Genomic DNA, 19,597 nt, shown 5'->3' with positions numbered 1-19,597 from the left:
TTGATGCTCGCCGGTATACCCAGTATTTGCGAGCACAAGGTTTCCAAATGGAGGATTAAGAATAAGAGACCCAACCATTTGCCCTGATGAAATTGCCAATGACAAGGCAATGAAACATGTTGGTCCAATTACAACATCAAATGGTATCAATTTAACCATTTTTTATAAACAGTGCAGTTTGGCAGCACCAGAATAAAATTGATTCAGCCAGCCAAACCTCACTATTTTATATATTTTTATGTTTTGTTGGTGTTGGGTGTAGGTACTTGTTAGTTCTGAACACATATCTCTATCCTACTAGGTAGTGTATCTGTACACTCCCTCTCTGTTTCTCTATCCTGTTTTGTGCACATCTTCTTTTGCACATTTTCATCCTCCCTGCAAGGAAAGCAACCGATGATGAGAAGTGGGTAAACCGGCCATTCATAGACAGGGAACCCCCTCGGGTGTTACGTCCGTGAGGTGCTTTCCTTGCTTTCACACATATTTTCTTTATGTGTTGTATCGTGTGCACAGTGTTGTTGGTATGTTTGAATGCATGTCTGGACCTGTAACGCAGCACTGACCTGATCTGGCCACTTGGTGTGTGGACGGGAGGTATGACCCCGTAAGTTACTGAGTCTGAGATTCATTACATGCAGGCTAAGAGGGCTTCTTGTTGTAGATTTGTTGAGTGGGGGACTGCCCTAGATAGCCTTTTTTCCCCTCGTATCCCTTTTTGATGAACATGTCACAACAAAGCCTGTAAGAGTAGCATGCTGAGCACACATGCAAACTGCAACCGCTACCTCACAGATCTATATGTGTGGTCTTCTGCACACCATCTATGCGCCTGGAAGGAGAAACCCAAAGCCTAAACTTGAGCAGTGTGCGAATAACAGGTGCCCAGCTACACTCTCACAAACAATTCTATTGGCTGAGCACCTTGTGGTAGGAGCTATTAGACTGGCTATTCAGATAGCCTCTCTTTGGAAGTGCAAACATTATATATTTTCACTCCAAGTGGGAATGCTTACCCCAAAAAAGTAGTAGGATGACATTGATTAATCACAGAAGGTGGTAATTTTGCTGAAAAAGCAGTAACCTAATGCCTAAATTGGGTTGGCAAGTATGCATACACAATTGCAAAGCAAGAATCTACACTGTAATTTCACTTTCCATTTATTCAGTTAGAAAGAGAAAGTGGACTAGGGTGCACTGCTCTGCCCTGCCATATAACAGCGCAGGACTCCATTGGTATTCAGCACAAGAACAGCAGTAACACTGATGTAAATAAAAGTAAAGGGGAGCAATAGGTGCAGTTTAAGGAGATATATGTAGGGTTGCCTTTTAGAAATAGTTGAGGAACACATGCAGGTCTGCCTCATGAATATTTAAAAACATTCAACAGGAAAGGCATTCGCAAAAGGTTTTTTTGGCACAAGTGATTTGTCAATGACAAATCATGAGAATTACAGAGACCGAGTAGCGATATGGACTGGTCAAGAGAGAAAATAAGAGTATTTCAGGAAACGGCCAGGAGGGAAGTAAATTAAGGGCGAGAAGGAAAAAACATGCAAACCTACCCAGCGATCCTCCTGGATAAAGCTTCTGGGGACACACACACACACACACTCTCCTGTGAAAGCACAAACTGAAGGACGATTGCTGGAGGAAGATAGCAATTGCTAGGGATTGCTTTTGATGAAGTTACCATAACTGAACCTCTAACATTGACATGGTACTATTACTAGGAAGATGCTGTCACAAGCAGGCCAGTGCTAGAAGCTCACCCTAAGGGGCATTGTGAGGATGAAATGAATACTGCAGCCATCACTTTAAGACGTTCAAACTGAAGGCAGTCCTGGAAGGAATTTCACACTAATGTGGTCTTTGTCAGGTGTTCCATAACTTGCCATGCTGCAGTTATGCACTCACCTTCACATTTGCGCTTGTCCGCGGCCAGTTCATACCCAGGTTCGCAGGCACACTTGTAGCTTCCCAGGGTGTTGACGCAGCGCTGCTCACAGCCTCCATTGTTTGGTCGAGAGCACTCATCTACCTCTAGGATGGGAAAAGTAGAGAGAAGGACGAGGATTGACCAAACAGCTTATCATTAGATGGGAGGAAGATCACACAGCCTATGATCTTTAATCTTCACCACACAAAATACAACCTCCATCAAGCACAGGTCAGGCTTTTACACATATTCTGCATCATCCCCACCAACAAGCAGGCCAATTTGCACATCATTTTTGCCACTCACACCAACGCCTGAAGCATGTGATCTGCAACTGCGACTACTCGCTATCGCGCACCTCCATCATACAGGCTCACCCACCACAACCTAGCAAACAACCTACCTTTAAAGAAGTTAACAGCAAACCCTGCCTTGTTGATGGAGCCATCGGACACAAACTTCATCCACAGCTTGTTGGATGTACTCTTGATATCATCAGGTTTGTCATAGCCGCAGTACCGTCCCACAAGGGGGCTGGACTCGCTGCTGCCATCCCGGACTTCCAAGTAGTCATATGCACAGCTGTCATGTCTTTCAATCTGTAGAATGCATGTATGAAGAGGACATATTTCAAAATCCACTTTGTACAACTGAACACTATTAGCAACGAGCAAGAAGGTGATGTTGTATGACCAGTACTTCGTTCTCCCTCCCTTTTCCCTACCACCCTAAAGGAGACAGGACGGTCAATATAGCGCTAAATAGTACTGCAGTCCCTGGAAGTACTCCTCGGCCAAGCCTCCCGGGACCATGGAGCCTCCTCTCTGGCCTGTAAAGCACTGTAACCATAATGTCAATGAAGTCCCAGCTCTCTCTGCTCCCTCCTTTTCTGCTATGAGCCACTGTGGAATCCTGCAACAGCCCACAGTCCACTCTTTGTGATGCATGACAATACAGTGCTTCACTGTAACCATGACTCCCTTCTATGTGCTGACCAACACTGCAGTATCGATGTCCCTTTTCTATGTTCTGTGATCTAAAACACTGTAAGCACTCCTAGTCCCTACGCCGTGTGATGCATGCACTGTAGCACCTTGAAGTACCCTACGGTCTATGCTGTGTGACGCTGTAATTACCTGCAGTACACAGATCTCTGCTCAATGTGCTGAACAGCACTTTAGCAACTACCGTCCCCCAGTCCATGCTAGCTGTGTTGTAGTACACTGTACTGCAAGGCAGTCCCTTTGTACCTGCTCTCTGTGCAATACGCACAATAATGCCCTGCAACATTTGATTTTCTGATCTATGCAGTATGGCCCTGCAGAATACTGAAAGACCCTGGTCACTGCTCCATGGGCAGGTGTCCTGCAAGAACCTGGCACCCACTAAGCGGTTTATGGCTCTAGAGCCCTCCGCAGTACCCCCACACCTGCTCACTGTCCTGCATGGCACTGTAGAGCCTCTCACTATGTAGATTCCCCCTCTCCTTTCTGTCTAACATTGCAGTCTTACAGTACCTCGGGTCTTGTGCTCTGTGCTGCAGGCACTGTACCACAGCCCCTGTCTCTTTGCTGTATGTCACTGTACCGCTGCCACAGCTCACCCTAAGGCACTGTAGTGCATGCTGTACCACAGTTTCTGCTCTCTGTGCTGGATAGCACTACAGCGTTCTCTTCTGTGCTGCACTGTGCATTCCCTCACTACCCATGCATTATTTATATGCAGCCGAAGACATGGTATTTCCCTAGAGTACCTCAGTTACTTCACTCTGAGCTGTATGGCACTGTAATGACCGGCAGATTCAAGGAAATATATAAATAAATAAATACTCCATATTCGTAAAGTGCAAACATATCTTCCCTTAAGGTATCAACTAGGCACTGGGGGCATGAGTCATCAATTTTCCTTGGTTGAACTGTATGTTACGGAGGCTCATGTATGTATTGTTCTCTTTGACAATGTTTTTTTTTTATATACTTGTAGAGCGCACAGCTACTCTGCAGAGTGTCCTGGCGCTAAGACGGAAAGATACAGAGGTCAAGGGAGAAAGCGGGGAGCGTCAAGCCCAGAGTCCCAAATCATTGTTCCGCTTGTTGGAACAACCAGGTTTTCAGTTGTTTCCTGAAAGCCCATATGTGTGTGGCCTGCCTGAGCTAGAGTGGAAGCTTGTTCCAGGATCTAGCCACTAGCACCTGAAATGAGCGACCGCCGCAACGGGCTTTAAAGCACCTAGGAATAACCATTAGGTGTTGGTGTGCTGACCTAAGGGATCTAACAGGTACATAGTATGAAACTCTTCTATGGATGTACCGTGCTCCCATGCCAAGCAGAGCTTTAAAAGCCAGGACCAGAGCTTAGAAGAGTATTCTGCCCTGGACAGGCAGCCATTGCAGATTTTTCAGATGATGGGAAATCCGGTCTCTAGGACCGAGGTTCAGTACTGCCCTAGCTGCCGCGTTCTGCACAATTTGTAGTGTGTTGAGAAGAAACTCAGGAAGGCCTAGGTAGAGGACGTTGCCATAATCCAATCTAGAAGTGATGAGGGCCTGGATTACCGTCTTTCTGTGGGGGATAGGTAATAAAAATAAAAACCTACAGAGGATTTTCATGAGACCGAAACACGTGCCCACTACTGGCTGTACTTGGGGTGTCAGAGATAGGACATGTCCATTTTTACTCCCAGATTTTTTACAGTCGTAACTGCTGCCTGGGGGGGGGGAGACATGTCTAAGGGCCAAGCACCAAGTAATCTCCCAGGCCATGATATGTTCTGTAAGACGCTCTAGGGATTACAACGTCCAGCTCCAGACAGTATATACGTGAATCCATAGGCCGTTGCTGTAATTACAATTTTTGATGTTGGAGCTGCTTGGCATTTTGGCATTCTACAGTATAAGAATGTCACTACTATCTTCCCCTTACATCACTATGATACCCCCAAAGTAGCACAGTCCCCAATATCTGTGATTGCTGGTGTCCCCTGGCGGCAGACTAGCTGGCACCATACCTCGAAGGACTGAAAGGTGAGGCCAACGTGGAAGCCCTCTGACACTACGATTTTCCAGATACAGACTTTGCTCGGTCTGTAATCGTCGGGATAGTTTGGGGATTGGATATGGCCATTGTCTTTTTTTACATCACCTCCGCAGATCGCTGAAAGAGAAGAGGAAAAGAAAAAAGTTACATGTTGGTACCGATTTTCAGCTTGATACTAGTTATCGATATACATGCTGTGCATGTTTCTCTCACCCAGTGGCTGGATCATAACTTTCACTTGTTAGGTCGAGCCTGAGTATTGCATACTGTATTCAAGTATCGACTTGAAGCACCACCCACTTTCCGCCCATATTTGTCATTGGCTTGTGTCACTGTCCTTTGTAAATGCTGGCTTTTGATTCGTTAATAGGCTTGTTAGTCCCTCCTTAGTACCACTTTGTCTTCATTTGTAACCTCCCATGAGGGCTGGCCCATTCTGTTGTGACACAGTATGTCTTATTTAGTCTGTAAGCACTATTTTCTTTAATGAGTTTCTCCTACTGTAGGCATGACATGCTTTCCTGCAACATTCAGTGCGCCATGGGCACTTTTACTTTCCAAGCAGCCCGGGACAATGGCAGAAGCTTATTTAAAATGAAATAGTTCTCACATTTACAAGAGTTTGAGGTTTTGGCATTGTAAATGGCAATGCCTTTCATTTATGTGTTAATTATCAAAACAGATAAATAAAAGTTATTGACATTTACAAATGCCAATAGCATAAACTCTTGCAAATGTGAGACCTATTGCATTGCAAATGCTTGTTTTTCTCTACGGGCAGGACTATAATAACACCTTCCTCCCTCCAGTAAATGCTGCTCTACATTCACCACATAGCAGCATCATAGTTACATTAATCTATCCTTATTCTGAAAAACTATTGTTAAAAGTACATTTTTGAAGCATGAATCGTTCACATATCAAATTGCAGGGCAAACACAATGAGTGTCACTTCTCCTTTGAGGATTATGATATGTGGTTCAAAGGGCCTTAACTAAACTTGGAAGAGCTGCTTATCACAACTTTGGTGTTTGCCCAGCATACATCAAGCACAGGGACTTTTCTTGTAAAAAATGGTTAGAAACGCTATCTACATTAACCAATATTGTTGGGGTGAAAACATTTCTCATATTCACGTTGAAAATAAACTGATTTCTGGGATTCCTCATTCATGCAGTATTCCCTCTACACTTTAGTGTTCTAGTTCCTACTTGTATGAAGTTTTCATTTGGCAAGTATATGCCACATAATTGTGCACCAGAACATGATCTGGCACGGCCGAGGTTCTGTTTGTGATTGCCCTATGCCAAGTAACTCGAGCATCTGCAAATGGCTGAGGGTACACTGTTCCCTCCCAGTTTTAATATATTACATCATTGAAACTGTAGTGCCAATCTCTACTTGCACCATTTGCTGAGAAGCACTCTTTTGAATGACCCCAGAACTGGACCCACAATCCTTAGTTCTAGCACATATAACTATTGCCACCATTTTGAACTCACCACTCACTCTTGGTCTCTGGGTCTTGTAGGTAGACCTACACCACATCAAGGATACATTTGTCTTACTGGTCACGCCGGGTTCTGAGTCTCTGGATGTTTGATAAACGGTCCAACATCTATCAATGCAAGGATGCTTCTCCTGCCCCTTAGTGTAACAAACACTACTTCTTCCCAATCTTCCAGGGGTGGTGACCATTGCTGTTGTAATATCACCAGTAATCTTATACTGGGCAACAGGTGGATGTATGGCGCTGCCATTTCCAACAATTTCACCACTTCTCTTGCTATCAGAGACTGAAGTCTGGCAAAGGGAATTAGTCTTCGCCAGTTAATCGTCTATGTAACGATAACATGAATGGAATCCGTTGTGATATAGTTATCTTCCAGAGACAAGCATTTTGTGAACTCTCTTGGAGCACACTGTATCCCAAACTGGTAATGTTTTGTGACTTCCTTAAATCTCAAGAAATTCTTGTGCCTTCCGTGCATTAGAATATGGGAATATATCTCCTTCAGACCTACCATAACCACAAAACTGCCTTTGTATATATTCACAAAATGACACCCAAAAGAGCTGGCACCTTAAATGTTTCGGCTCAAACCCAAGAAGTGTGCCTCTTTTTTATGTGAGTGGGGCAACAGAAGGTGTACAAACGCACACACGAGGGAAGCAGTGAGCCCCTACACAAATGTTCGTACTGCATGTAAACCATGCCTGGGGATTCATTAGATGCAGACTTTAAGACCAAATTAAGGGGACTTTTTTGCTAAAATTACTCGCTTCAAAGTGAAACGTGTTACTAGAGGCAGAAAAAAGGATGACATGTCCATACATTTGGACAAATGAGCAAGAGTCAGCCTCCTAAATACGAAGACTGCTGTGTTATGAGGCAAACCACCTCTTCTGGTGGGTGAGGAGGAGAAGTGGAGGAGGGTATCTCCAAAATTTCATTTTTAACTACCAGGAACTTTTGTCCTCTGAGGCTTCTATCAAAACTCTGGTCTTACAATTTCAACTCTTATTTACACCAAAAAGGTCTTGCCCAAAATACCTTCTAGTTGATGCCACCCCCAATATTCTGAGGTCACTAATGTTCTAGTCATAAACATGGGCCCACGCTCTGACATCGACAGTACACCAGAACTAATCAGTATTACTTGAACCTTTTTCTTAAATAGTTAACACAGGGTTAAAAACTGCAATTATTATGTTTGTTATACCCTTAAAGGACAATGGCTCTTTTTTTCTCAGTTTACAAAGGAAGTTAATCAGGCTGCATTTCTTCTTTCACACTTCAAATTTCAAACCTCCCTTGCATCTAAGATGTGGGAATGTCGTTTTTAAAAAAAATGCTATTAGGGTAAACCTATTTGTCAATTCCAGAAAAAAATCCAGTCTCTGACACACTGCTACAGGGTGCTACTCATCCTATGGACAAATGGACATTGACTCTCAGTGCTATATTCTATGAACAGTGCAACTATGTTATAGTGCTTTGGTCCATGCAGACAGCGTGGAATTATTCAGTCGTTTATGACTTTAATGCAGAAACTAACCGTTTTTGTGTTAGGCTTATTCACAGATTGCACTGTAGCACATTTCTGGTAGACCTCATTTGTTTGCTTTTTTAAACTGTGTTTGATTGGGCCAATAGTTACTGCATGACCGAGTTGGGTAAGGGCTTCTATTGGAAAATCTGTCTGAGTATTGTCTCTCTCGATCTCAATTTTAAATTTGCCTGCAGCTTGCTGTATTGCTGCATTGAACTTTATCCACATATCTGGCAGTGAGGAACTAATAAAGTACTGTTCTTCATAAAACGACCCAGTCCTATAATCCTCGCATAACCTTTCAAGTTCCTCTCAAAGCTACTCTTCTTTCTCAGACAAGAAAGAATGTCAACATCCTGTGAAAGGGTCAGGTCTATAAACATTCTCGGTTACCTTCAGGAGCGCATGCTCCTCTCGATCGATGGCAAGAGGGCGCCTTGCATACTGCTTCTACATTCGGTCTCTGAGATCTGTGATTCTGAGATCTTGGAAGGAGACATTATGTTTCTCTCAAGGCTTTGACACTGAATATGCTAGAGTCTACATATGTTTGAGGCTCATAGACGATTTCAGAGTCTTTTCCTCTTTGAAGTCCATTTTGATGACGTCAGTGTAAGAAGATGACAAGGCAGTAGAGGGCATCAACATCTTTATTATGTAGCTGTTATGGGTGCTAATTTAGGTTCTCTCTGCTTTGACTGTTCCAATATCAAAGGATTGCCCCTTTTCTGCCTGCATTTTAATGTAGGAAGTTTCTTTAATAAAAGTGTTACATTTGGCACCCTAGCTTGAGGAGTACCAAGATTTAGTCAAGATTACCATCAAAAGGGTATGATTTTAAGGTTTTATGATTTTACTGTAATCTCACATGACTAAGGGCAATTCGAGGCACTCTGCATTACTTCCTTTTTCTTTTTCAAAGTCTAATTGCCGAACTTCCACCAACTCTTTGACAATTTCAGACAAAGAACATACAATAAAATGCCTCCTCATCGATATGCACAGCTTAGGAAGTTTCATCCTGTATCTCATACAAATAACATACTTGATGTCATGGTGGTTTGTCAGTATATAGAAACAGTACAACAGCTATAGAGAGTCCAGCATTGACGCGCACTATGAGATCTAGAGCTTATCCATGTAAATTCAAATCCACAAGAGATATATGGTGAGGTCATGAACATAAATTACAACTTTATTTGATACATCTATGGTGCTCAAAGTGAATCGGTGCCATATTCTGTAGGGACATCCTTACCAACATGATCCATCAAATGTACCACCGACATTTCTGTCTTTAGGTTTCCAGATTATAGAAGCTATGCATCTAGTTCAGTGGTGGGTGATGTATATTGGCGGGTGGAGGGGGAGAAGTGTGGGGGGAGAAGCACGGGGGAGAAGCGTGGGGGAGAAAAAATAAAATAAAAAGAAAACGTGCCTCCTGCTACTTCTGCCGCCTCGCGCCTCTGAGCTCCTTTGCTTCCTGGTCCAAGCAGACACAGGGACAGCAGCAGACTCCCCATCCAATCCCTGCACTGCTCTCATGCTGCATGAGAGGAGTGGAGGGATTTTTGCCTGAGTGAGCTGCTTTGACGCTCCGCGCAGGACAGGGAGTCTGTGCTGTTTCTCCAACCTGGCTCTACAATACAGCCAGGTTGGAGAAACCTAACTGCGCATGTCTGTTTGGCCGGCCTAAGACAGCCGTCCAAACAGACATGCACATTTAGTAGTCCACATCACTCCGCCCCTTCTCCCATGTCCCGGCCCTGCCCATCCCCCCATGCTGGCTCAGCCAGCAGTCAAAATATAAAATAAGGTTTTATTTTACAGCTGGTGCCTGAGGCAGTGAGCCGACGCTCCTCTGCCATTGCAGAATAGCCATCGCTAGTCTAGTTCATGGTGAAAGAAAAAAAGGGTAAGCTTGTGTTTAATTCTGCAAATAAAATAGATCAAGGGGTCAAAGAATCAGATTCAAAAAAATGTGTGAGCAACCTACCAAGTCACTGATTCACATAACAGCAAGGCTGACTCATCCATCTAAGCTTCAAAGCTTGGCTATATATAGGCACGTTATCTCCACACACAGCTCTCAATGGCCAGCATATGAATCAGGTTCAAGGGGAGGAGGGTTCAGGTACATACGGGTGACTACACCCTTTATGTATGTTTACTTTCTACTTGGGACTAGGTTAGGTTCTAAAGGAAGTTTTAGTTTTAGTATAAGGAATTACCTCTTGCAAAATTATTTTTTTCTGTAAAATAAATATTCCCAACACTCTACTGCAGTTTAAAAAATGGGGGCCACAGCGTTCCCCATTCCTACACTTCCACAACCAGTCCCATCATCTTTTTCACCTATTGGGGTGTTTTTTTTGTGGTTATTTAAGGTTTTTTTGTGCTCATTCCGAGGGATCCGTTGGCATTCATATCCTTCCTCACATTACCTGTGAATGTTGGTTACCTTCATAAACTGCAAAGAAGCCCTTTCCAAGCCAGTTACTGCTGCTGCGAAACTCGATCCAGAGCCGGCTGTCAGTCGAGATGATGGGCTCTGGCACCTTGTCCCCACAGAATCTGCCTGGAGACAAGGAGAAACACTTAGAGGTCAGCTCGACTCACACACCCACTTTACCATCCTTTATATACGGCCACACATTGCTAGGTTTAAATGTCAACCCTAAATTCACTCATTAACCCCTTCCATGCTCATGACGAGCTCAGCTCGTCATGCAGTACACTGCTCGTGTGCTCATGACGAGCTGAGCTCGTCATGAACAATGGCAAATCATGAGTAACAGCACTCAGGGGGAATTGCTGTAGCATTGATGAGGTTAAACATGGTCCTCTCAAATCATTCGGAAAGACTGCACCACTGAATTGTCCTGGTTTCTTCCTGCTCCTCTAAATCGGGCATTCAGGCTTGGCCCAAGTGGATCACTACATTCACGGACTACATATCAACTGCTCAGTCTACCCCAGAAAGTTTTTTTTAACTTCAAACTTAAAAATACCATGTAAAAAATACCTCCATCAAGTGGCGCACACATCACTTTTACCAAATTCCATGCCTAAAATTGCAACATAAAACACCTCAATCAAAATACACTTCAAAATTAGGACCACACACGAGATTAGTTTACATCGAAATCTTAAATAGGTGTCACACATGGATGTTTTAAATTGTATCTCTTTGTCTACCCAACTCAGAGACTGGATTATATGAGAGTTTTACATTTCACTACAGACTGACTAAATCTATAACTCAATATCTGTCCCATAAAGAACAGGTTTCTTGATCGGTTTGAAACTCCTCTCCAAATATCTACCCTGTGCAAAATTTGCATTAGAGTTCTCTCTGAAATGTGTCCCAGTAGAGTACTCTTACTCGCTCCTTTACATAAATGTGTGAAACCAATTCCAGGAATGAAATGAAGATGCACAGGGAACAAAAGAAAAGGAAGAAAGAAAAAGAGAGATAGATAGAGATCAAAGTCACTCATTCAAAGCTGGCAAATATTTTACACCATCATGAGCAACTCTTTCTCTCAAAATTTTAAACTGGATCACTGACACAATATCTTGATAAAAAATATAGTTCACAAATATATTGTGTCAAAAATATCATTTACAACAATATTGTGTTCCTATACTTATAATGGTAAGTACCAACATATTGGAAACAATATATTGTTGACACTAATATTGATTTTTTTTATTACAAATGCAGCTGAAAGCAATAAATGTTATCTATTTTAATATATAAATTTAATATAATGTAAATTAAATAAATATCCACTATTTTTATTTAGAAGGATATACTTATATAAACAAACAAATACATATATGTTTGTGTTTATATAAATATATAGTGTAATTGATATAAATATAAGTTTTACATTAAATTATTTTTTGTAATATTTAAAATGTATTACTATATATAAGAGTGACCAAGGTTATTGTATATTTTTAGTTGTTTGAAATAAAAAAACACCAGCACTCTGAATGTGTGCTGATACCTTTGATTGGATGGGTAGAAAGTGTTAAAAAATATATACATACACACACACATATATTTATTGTAATATATCTATAATATTACAAAAAATAATATAATGTCAATTAAATATTATGTTACACTATGAAATACACAATACAACCATAAACATATAAACAATTCAATACAAACAATGTAGAAAATAAATAAACCATCAAAAATTTTAAAAACACAAAAATCCATTTACTAAAAACAGTATAAACATTAAAATAAATGTGAAAATAAAAACAAATAAAATACAAATATAAAAAAAGATTGCTATTAAATCTATTCACACAATATTAAAACAACTATTGGAGTCTAAGAATATTAAATATACTATTCCCATTCTAGTTTATGCAACAGTAGGGAAAAGTATTGGAATTTGGAAGGGTTGGATTTACTATTCCTACTCCAGTCACTGCAATAGTAGAGAAAGTATTTGACTGCAGAACAGTTAGATTTACTATTCCTCTAGTAGAGACAGCATTGATCTTCGGAGGGGTTAAATGTACTATTCCTTCTCCACTCTAGGCAACAGTAGGGAAAGCCCTGGACTTCGTAGGAGTTAAATTTACTACTCCCACTACAATCTGTGCAACAGCAGGAAAAGCGTTGAGCTTTAGATGGGTTAAATTTACTATTCCCACTTCAAACAGTGCAACAGTAGGGAAAGTGTTGGACTTCGGAGGGGTTAATTTTACTATTCCCACTGCAGTCTAAGCAATAATAGGGAAAGTACTTTACTTCAAACACATTACATACTTGACTAACCCCATGAATGTTCAAAAAATATTAAACTGTTAACATAAAGAGTATTAACATGAAATACATATATTAAAAAATAAAAATCAATTTGCATATTTACTATTCAATAATTATCAATTAATAATTGTTATTCAATTATTAATTCATTACTCACCTCTGTACCTCCATTAACCTAGCAGCCCGCACATAGAAATACATAAGTATTCCATACTGTACATATTTAAAATAAATTAAATAATTAACAATTAGTAATTGTTAATTACTCAATTCACTTCCCATCCTAGATCCCTACAGACCTAGCAGTCCTTTTCTAAAATATAAGTAAAATAAGCAGGTATCCCATAAATTATATGATTAAAAATAATTTAAATAATTAACAATTAATAATTAAAAGTTAATTCATTATTCTTAACATCCTACCCTACAAACTTAGCAGCCCAAACAAAAATATGAGATAAAATAAATAGGTATGCAATATAGTACACCATTCAAAATCATTTAAATAATTAACAATTCATAATTAATTGTTAATACTTAATTAACTTCCCACCCTATACACCTCCACACCTAACAGCTCACAGATAACATATAATAAAAATAAATCAGTGATACATGATTTACATAGTAAATATCAATCATATAATTACATTACATTTATTAAATAGGGAGTATGTTACTTGCCCTGTAAGCATCTATTCGTAGCATGTATTGCTGCAGATTCACAAGCTATGCACACTACTGCCGTCTAGTGTTGGGCCGGGAAGCTCTGCAAGTTGAGGCAGTCTTTTATGGTCGACATCATGCATCTTAACTCCTCCTCCTTGAGGCATTGCGCATGTTCAACAGCTCCTTTGTTAGATTGTAATGTTTTTTCCCTGCCATATTGTAACAGGGATTCTGCGCAAACACAGAACTGTGCACAGAGACGTAGGACCTCAGTGAATTAGGGGTGCCAAAACTCACCTTCGTACCCAAAATCCCCTCCCAGACTAGCAATCAGTGTCACATTAGCTCCTATAGCAAAGAGGCCAATGATTAGAAAACCTAGAACATGCGACCTAGAACCATCTCAGGAATGGTGGGAAGTGAGAACACTTGTGTTATACGCTCATACCAGTCCACAACAGGAGTAAAATAGAGACACGGTAAGGTTAAAATGTTTATTTTAACGACGTGATCTCAAGCGCAGTATTTTAATCAACATCAGCATACATATGGATAATAATGATACAGACAGCATGGTTACAATTCCATAAAATACAAAAGGAGGAATCATGTTACATTGATAGTGCAAACAGGTGATAAAAGCGCCTATTTAAAACACCCTCCCTATCTAGGAACTATGTATTATAAAACTATAGAAGGTCTCTGGAGTTCTCATTTTCCTGTCCGCTCAGTAAGTGTAAATTACATCAGGATCGGTTAGACTCTCTGCTTGCCTGGAATCTTCAAAGTGTGTGCAATTCTGGCAAGTGTGCTATGATAAAGACGCCAGAATCCTACTCAGCTTGCAGCTCCCAAATTGTTGTGTCTAGAATGTGTTACACGGACAAGCCAATAAACAGGCTCGCGTTATGATAACCTTGGCGGCTTAGCACTCACTGTACAGACTGGGGATACGATGTATGTCTAGAGATGTCGATAAACAACCCGTTTCCCATGTATAGACCTTCATCCAAGCTAAGTCAGCAAAAACAGCTAATCAGTGTTGTGTGCAAAAGCAGCAAAGGGGAAAAATGGCTTTTAAACTTCGAATAAGCCATGCTAACATAACATACACGCAAAAGCCCACAAACCATACTGTGGAAAAGTAAATTTTGCCATGTTCTGTGTCCCTACGTGTCCCCCATCTTATGTTATGTGTGCATGATTGATATGCATATGTATTCCCCATGATCGATTAAAGACGCAATTACAGTTGTGTCCATCTCTAGTATGCCAGTTTCCAGTTCTCGTGAAAGCTACGAGTATTAGGCCTATGTAAAGTTACGTTGCCACGTTTCCCAGTGTGCATGTTATTTCATTGTAAAGTCCCCGTTTCTAGGCCTCAAAAGGGCCCGGACACCAGATTCAGCTCCTGTCTCCTGAACCCTCGCTGAGGAGCGATACAGCCCCCACCTGTGTTCCTGACCCTTCACTTACTTCCTGCCTCACAGTGCCCGGCTCGGCCTGGCTCTGCCTACGAGTCTGCCAAGAGTATGTTATGATTCTAGTTATCAGTCCAGCCCTCCTTCTCTGCATTCCTAAACTACTGAATCGCATCAATAGTTTCCGTCATTGTCTAGCCTTTACGTCTCCATGTAAGAGAAATACTGTATTAATGGTCATTTAATATTCTTCAACACGCACTACATGTAGAATGATGCATGCTCCAGTCTTAGAGTCTGTTAGCCTTTACCCCGATACCTTTTAGTTTATATCAACATGTTCTCTAAACATCAGATACTAGATATTGTTTAGGCACATGTCGCCCTGACTCTCCAGACTTCAGTCTCTGCTCCTAGCACAGAGTTCATAGCCCCCAGCTTCTCCTAGTAACACGTCATTGTCAGTTTGCGCGCACCATTAGGTCAGAGGTCCCGGCTCCTTAGGTAGCCCCCTCCATGTTTCCGCCCCATTTATGACATATTCTGTTACGTTTACATCACATGTCTATGTATACGCCTCTTGTTACACCTACTTTCACCCTTATCTTTCGCGACTGCTATTGACCACACCCACTGCTCCGCCTACTGTATTCATTGTAATGCAACTGTTTTAGTATATATGCTTGTGTACTGTTATTAAATGTTAGCGCGCTCATCCCAGATCCTGCCCGATCCTGCCCGACAGCTGTCGGGGCCCCCCTGTCAGGCCCTGTCATCCTAGTCCTGTGCAGGTTGTCCTGTTCCTGTCCTTTATGCTGTATTAAACCTGCAAACTCCTACTACCTCGAATCTTGACTCTTATTTATTGAGCTATCTGTTATTACTATGTCCAGTAAAACCTAGATCCGGTATTATTTATTTATATACCACATAATGGCGCCCGAACAGGGACTTGCCCTTTCCCCACGCGCCGGTGAAGCCACGCCGGCCCCCTGACCCTCTGCAGCCGTGACGGAACCATACCGGCCACGTGCAGATATTTCTGCTTCAAGTATCCCTCAGGCCCACGGAGGAGACGGAGGTGGCGGTCCAGCATCCAGACGAGGCGGTGGAGGAACGCGGCGAGTCCCGACCAGAGCCCAAGCCGAGAGTCCAAGGTCCGAGGTATCCGGAGGCCCACCCGTAACTGAAGTCCGAAGTTCGTCCGTCCGGCGTCGAAGCAGTCCAGTCCAGTCCGAGGCCTTCCGTTCTTGCTGCCCGGTGAGTACCGTTGCTGGGGTAGTATCTAGACAGGGTCAATCTAATTGTCTCTGGTCCGTGGGGTTTGGTGGTACACAGATCCCAAAACGAAGTGTCCACTCCGGTGGATGCGGGTCCTGACGTGTCTCTTTATGAGACCGGTAAGTTTCGTACTGTTTCAGCAGTGCATCTAGTTTCTGTTCTAGTCAGTTCTGTTCTCGAGAAAATTCATGTATTCTGTTTTCAGGATTCCAGGTAGTATTCTGTTCGAACTGTTATTTTAAATGTTCTTCATGTATTTTAATGTCGTGGTATGAGAGTGGTGTAATTATCGTGTTCATTTTGTATTGTATTGTGTCTAGATTACAGTCCAGTCATGCCGTGGTTTTCCAAACTACGTCAGTTAAGAACTAGAAAAGGTCTGTTAGAAGAAGCAGTTCCTGTCCCGCCTAGGGACAGTCCAGGTCATTTTATGTATCAGAAGCATGGCATAAGTGCCATATTATATCTAGATTTATGGGTAGAGTATACCAAACAGTTAGAAGAAAAGTATAGATGGCCCGTATCAGGCACATGGGATGCCGAGTGCATCATGCGAGTAGAAGAAGCATTATGGAAAAAGAAAGCTAGACAGTCACAGAAAGATGCCATCGAGTTATGGCGCAAAGAATCTCATAAAAGAACCGAAAAAGAAATCAGAAAGTCAGAATTAAGTAGAGAATCCTTAGAACGAGCCCAAGAAAGGGAACTAATCGAGATAGGTGAACGAGTTAAAACCGAACAGTCAGACAGACAGAGGCATGCCCTCATTAAGGGTATGTATCCTCTTCTTGCCGAGGGCTTGCCAAAAGCGACCCCGGAGGCATCCAGTAATTTTCCGCCACCATTAGTTCCGACCAAGCTACGTCACAAACCGACCGCAGCTGATATTTTCATCTCGTCCTACTTGGACGACACAGTCCCAGAGTATGCAAATCCTGTTCCGCCAGTCCCTGTAAATCATGCCATTCCTGCTCCTCCAGTCACCGGAGTACCTGCCACGGTACCCCCGGTCCAGCCTACACTACAATTTCCCACTCTGCCAGCACGAAGAGTATCAGTCGACGATTCTAGTTTAGGGGCCGCAGGAGGAGGTCCTCCTGGTACCCCGCCACCACACCAACGTTTAACGTTAGTCGAGTTACATGAATGTGCGTTACAGCGTACGCCCAAATATAAGTCCGTTGCAGATATCCGACGAGCTCTCACTGAATGCCGCTATGATCCAGTTGCAGGTGATGATAGTACAGTTATATATTCCATCCGTGTAAGACGGGTGACCGGGTATTTGGATACCCTACCGAATATGAAAGAAGATCTAGACAGAATATATCGTTTCATCCGTACAGGGGATGATCCAGAAAGTATTGGCGAAGCCATGTCTCAAAGGAAAGCTGAGATCCAGCTCATGCTATTAAAGTTTCTGATTAATTGTTTAATAAGGGAACAAGATTATCCGACCAAAGATCCGGCCGAAATGAGAATCCTGACAAGGTGGAGTGATAATATAGCCGAGGGTAAGCACAGAACCATCAGTAGTATAGAGAGTATGTACAAGAGAATTCGTAAGGAAATAATAAAGTTACACGAACAACGTAAAGCAGCACAAGTAAGCGAGAAAGAGAATGACTCTTCTACAGAAGAGGTAGAGGACGAGAATCCCGCCAGAATAGCGTATGTAGGAAAATCTAGATTTCCAGACCGCCATTTACGCCTAGAACACAAGTCAGTTTTTCATCATCCAGCACCAGAACAAGGTTCTCTAGAACAAGTATTTCAAGCTATCGATCATATTCTGAAATCACGAATCGGTTATAGTGAGTTAAGTACTATGCATGAACAAGAACTAGCCCGATCAGCAGTCCGATGGACTACTGATTCTACCACTTTTCCAGACGAAATAGTGGCACAAATGTTTCTGAAATTGCCCCCAGCCGAGCAGCGACTGGTGGGTATGTATATGGTTCAGCACCTCATTACATTGTATGAGGGTCAACATTCTGATCCAGGTCCGTTACATGATGTCCTGAACGAGTTACTCCAGTATAGATGGAAAGGTTTAGGTACCGATTTAATTAGTGTCATTCTAGAACAACGCCATAAATATAGTATGTTTTTGAACCCGCATTTTGTTCATGTCTCACCTCCAGAAAGTAAACCGTTTTACATAGACAGACAGAATCCGTTACGAGAAGTACACCCAGTCAGGACAACAGATGGTGAAATGCAACGAGTATTTGTTTACACCCCGATTACAAAGATGGAACTCTTAGAGATGAAGAAACTAATTCCCTGTCATGACAAAGATCCAGCAGGGTTCCACCGAGAATTAAAAGACATGCTCCGTATGGGAGAATACACGTATCCAGATATTATTAAAATGCTAAAAGTCCTGTTGCCCGCAGGCATATATGAAAAACTCAAGGAAAAAGAATGGGAGGTGGGAGAGAAAAAGATCGATTGGGCAGTTCTAGAAGCTGAAGATAAGATACGAGTACCAGGTACCGGTCTTGGAGATAAATGTAAAGAATTACCAGAACTGTTAATACAAGTTTTGCCCAGATTATTAGCCACTAAAAAGGAAGACTGGGATGCAATCTCAGCCTGTAAACAGAAACAAGATGAAGACACTAGTGATTTTTATTCTAGATTTGAAAAATGTTTTATTATAAACAGTGGCCTCAAGACAAGTAGTGAGTCATACCCTCATCTTTTTGTTACTAAATTAGTCGAGAATTCAAGTCCACAAGTTAAGAATCGAGTTTTGAAAGTCGAAAGTACATGGCAAGCTAGTACCCCGTCCCAGATGTTACAGATGCTCCAGTACCACCAGAATAGAATCAGAGAAGAGCAAGATCACGAGAGAAAACGTATGAAAGACACGAAAATGAAAGTACTAGTTGCACAATCTGTTCCTCAAGACAGTCAGAAGAGGGGTCCGAATCAAGCCAGTCATCCTGCAGCTCCCGTTAAAGGGACATGCAATTATTGTAAACAGCCAGGTCATTTCATAAACGAGTGTGCAGTTCTGAAACACAATATAGCTACTGGTAAAACTAAAGAAAGACCACGTCCGCCTAGACAAGAACAAGTTTCACAGACTTCCCAGCCACAGAATGCACAACAGACAGTTCCAGCACCGCAGCCTATTGCTGCAACACAGCATGTTACACAGCAGATGTACCAGTATGCACAGTCTGAGTATCCAGAGTACCAACAGTACTCATGAAACAGCCTAGAGAGGGAGGTAGGCTTGCCTCTCATCGAGATTCCTGTAGATCAAGAAGGTCCCTATGTTCATAGTCAAGTACTAGGGAAAGACAGAAAGTTTCTGATTGATACAGGGGCAAGTAGGACGACCATCAGTCACGCCGAAGTTCCAGGGGCTCCGCTCTCAGGCTCT

The 19,597-nt window shown here is 42.1% G+C and overlaps 1 protein-coding gene across 1 annotated transcript in view; it reads right to left on the bottom strand.

The window, feature by feature from the left end:
• BMP1 (bone morphogenetic protein 1) overlaps positions 1 to 19,597 on the bottom strand; it is a 569,977-nt gene that overhangs the window by 136,180 nt on the left and 414,200 nt on the right. Inside the window, exons 10-13 of the mRNA XM_078666375.1 lie at positions 10,490 to 10,606; positions 4,947 to 5,092; positions 2,343 to 2,538; positions 1,918 to 2,043 (exon numbers count right to left, since the gene is read on the bottom strand). Coding sequence (XP_078522501.1) covers positions 1,918 to 2,043; positions 2,343 to 2,538; positions 4,947 to 5,092; positions 10,490 to 10,606 — 585 coding nt within the window. The remainder of the gene's footprint in view (positions 1 to 1,917; positions 2,044 to 2,342; positions 2,539 to 4,946; positions 5,093 to 10,489; positions 10,607 to 19,597) is intronic.

This window comes from Lissotriton helveticus, chromosome 11 (genome assembly GCF_964261635.1).
Source record: "Lissotriton helveticus chromosome 11, aLisHel1.1, whole genome shotgun sequence".
NCBI lineage: Eukaryota > Metazoa > Chordata > Amphibia > Caudata > Salamandridae > Lissotriton > Lissotriton helveticus.
This window is presented reverse-complemented; position numbering and strand designations above follow the sequence as displayed.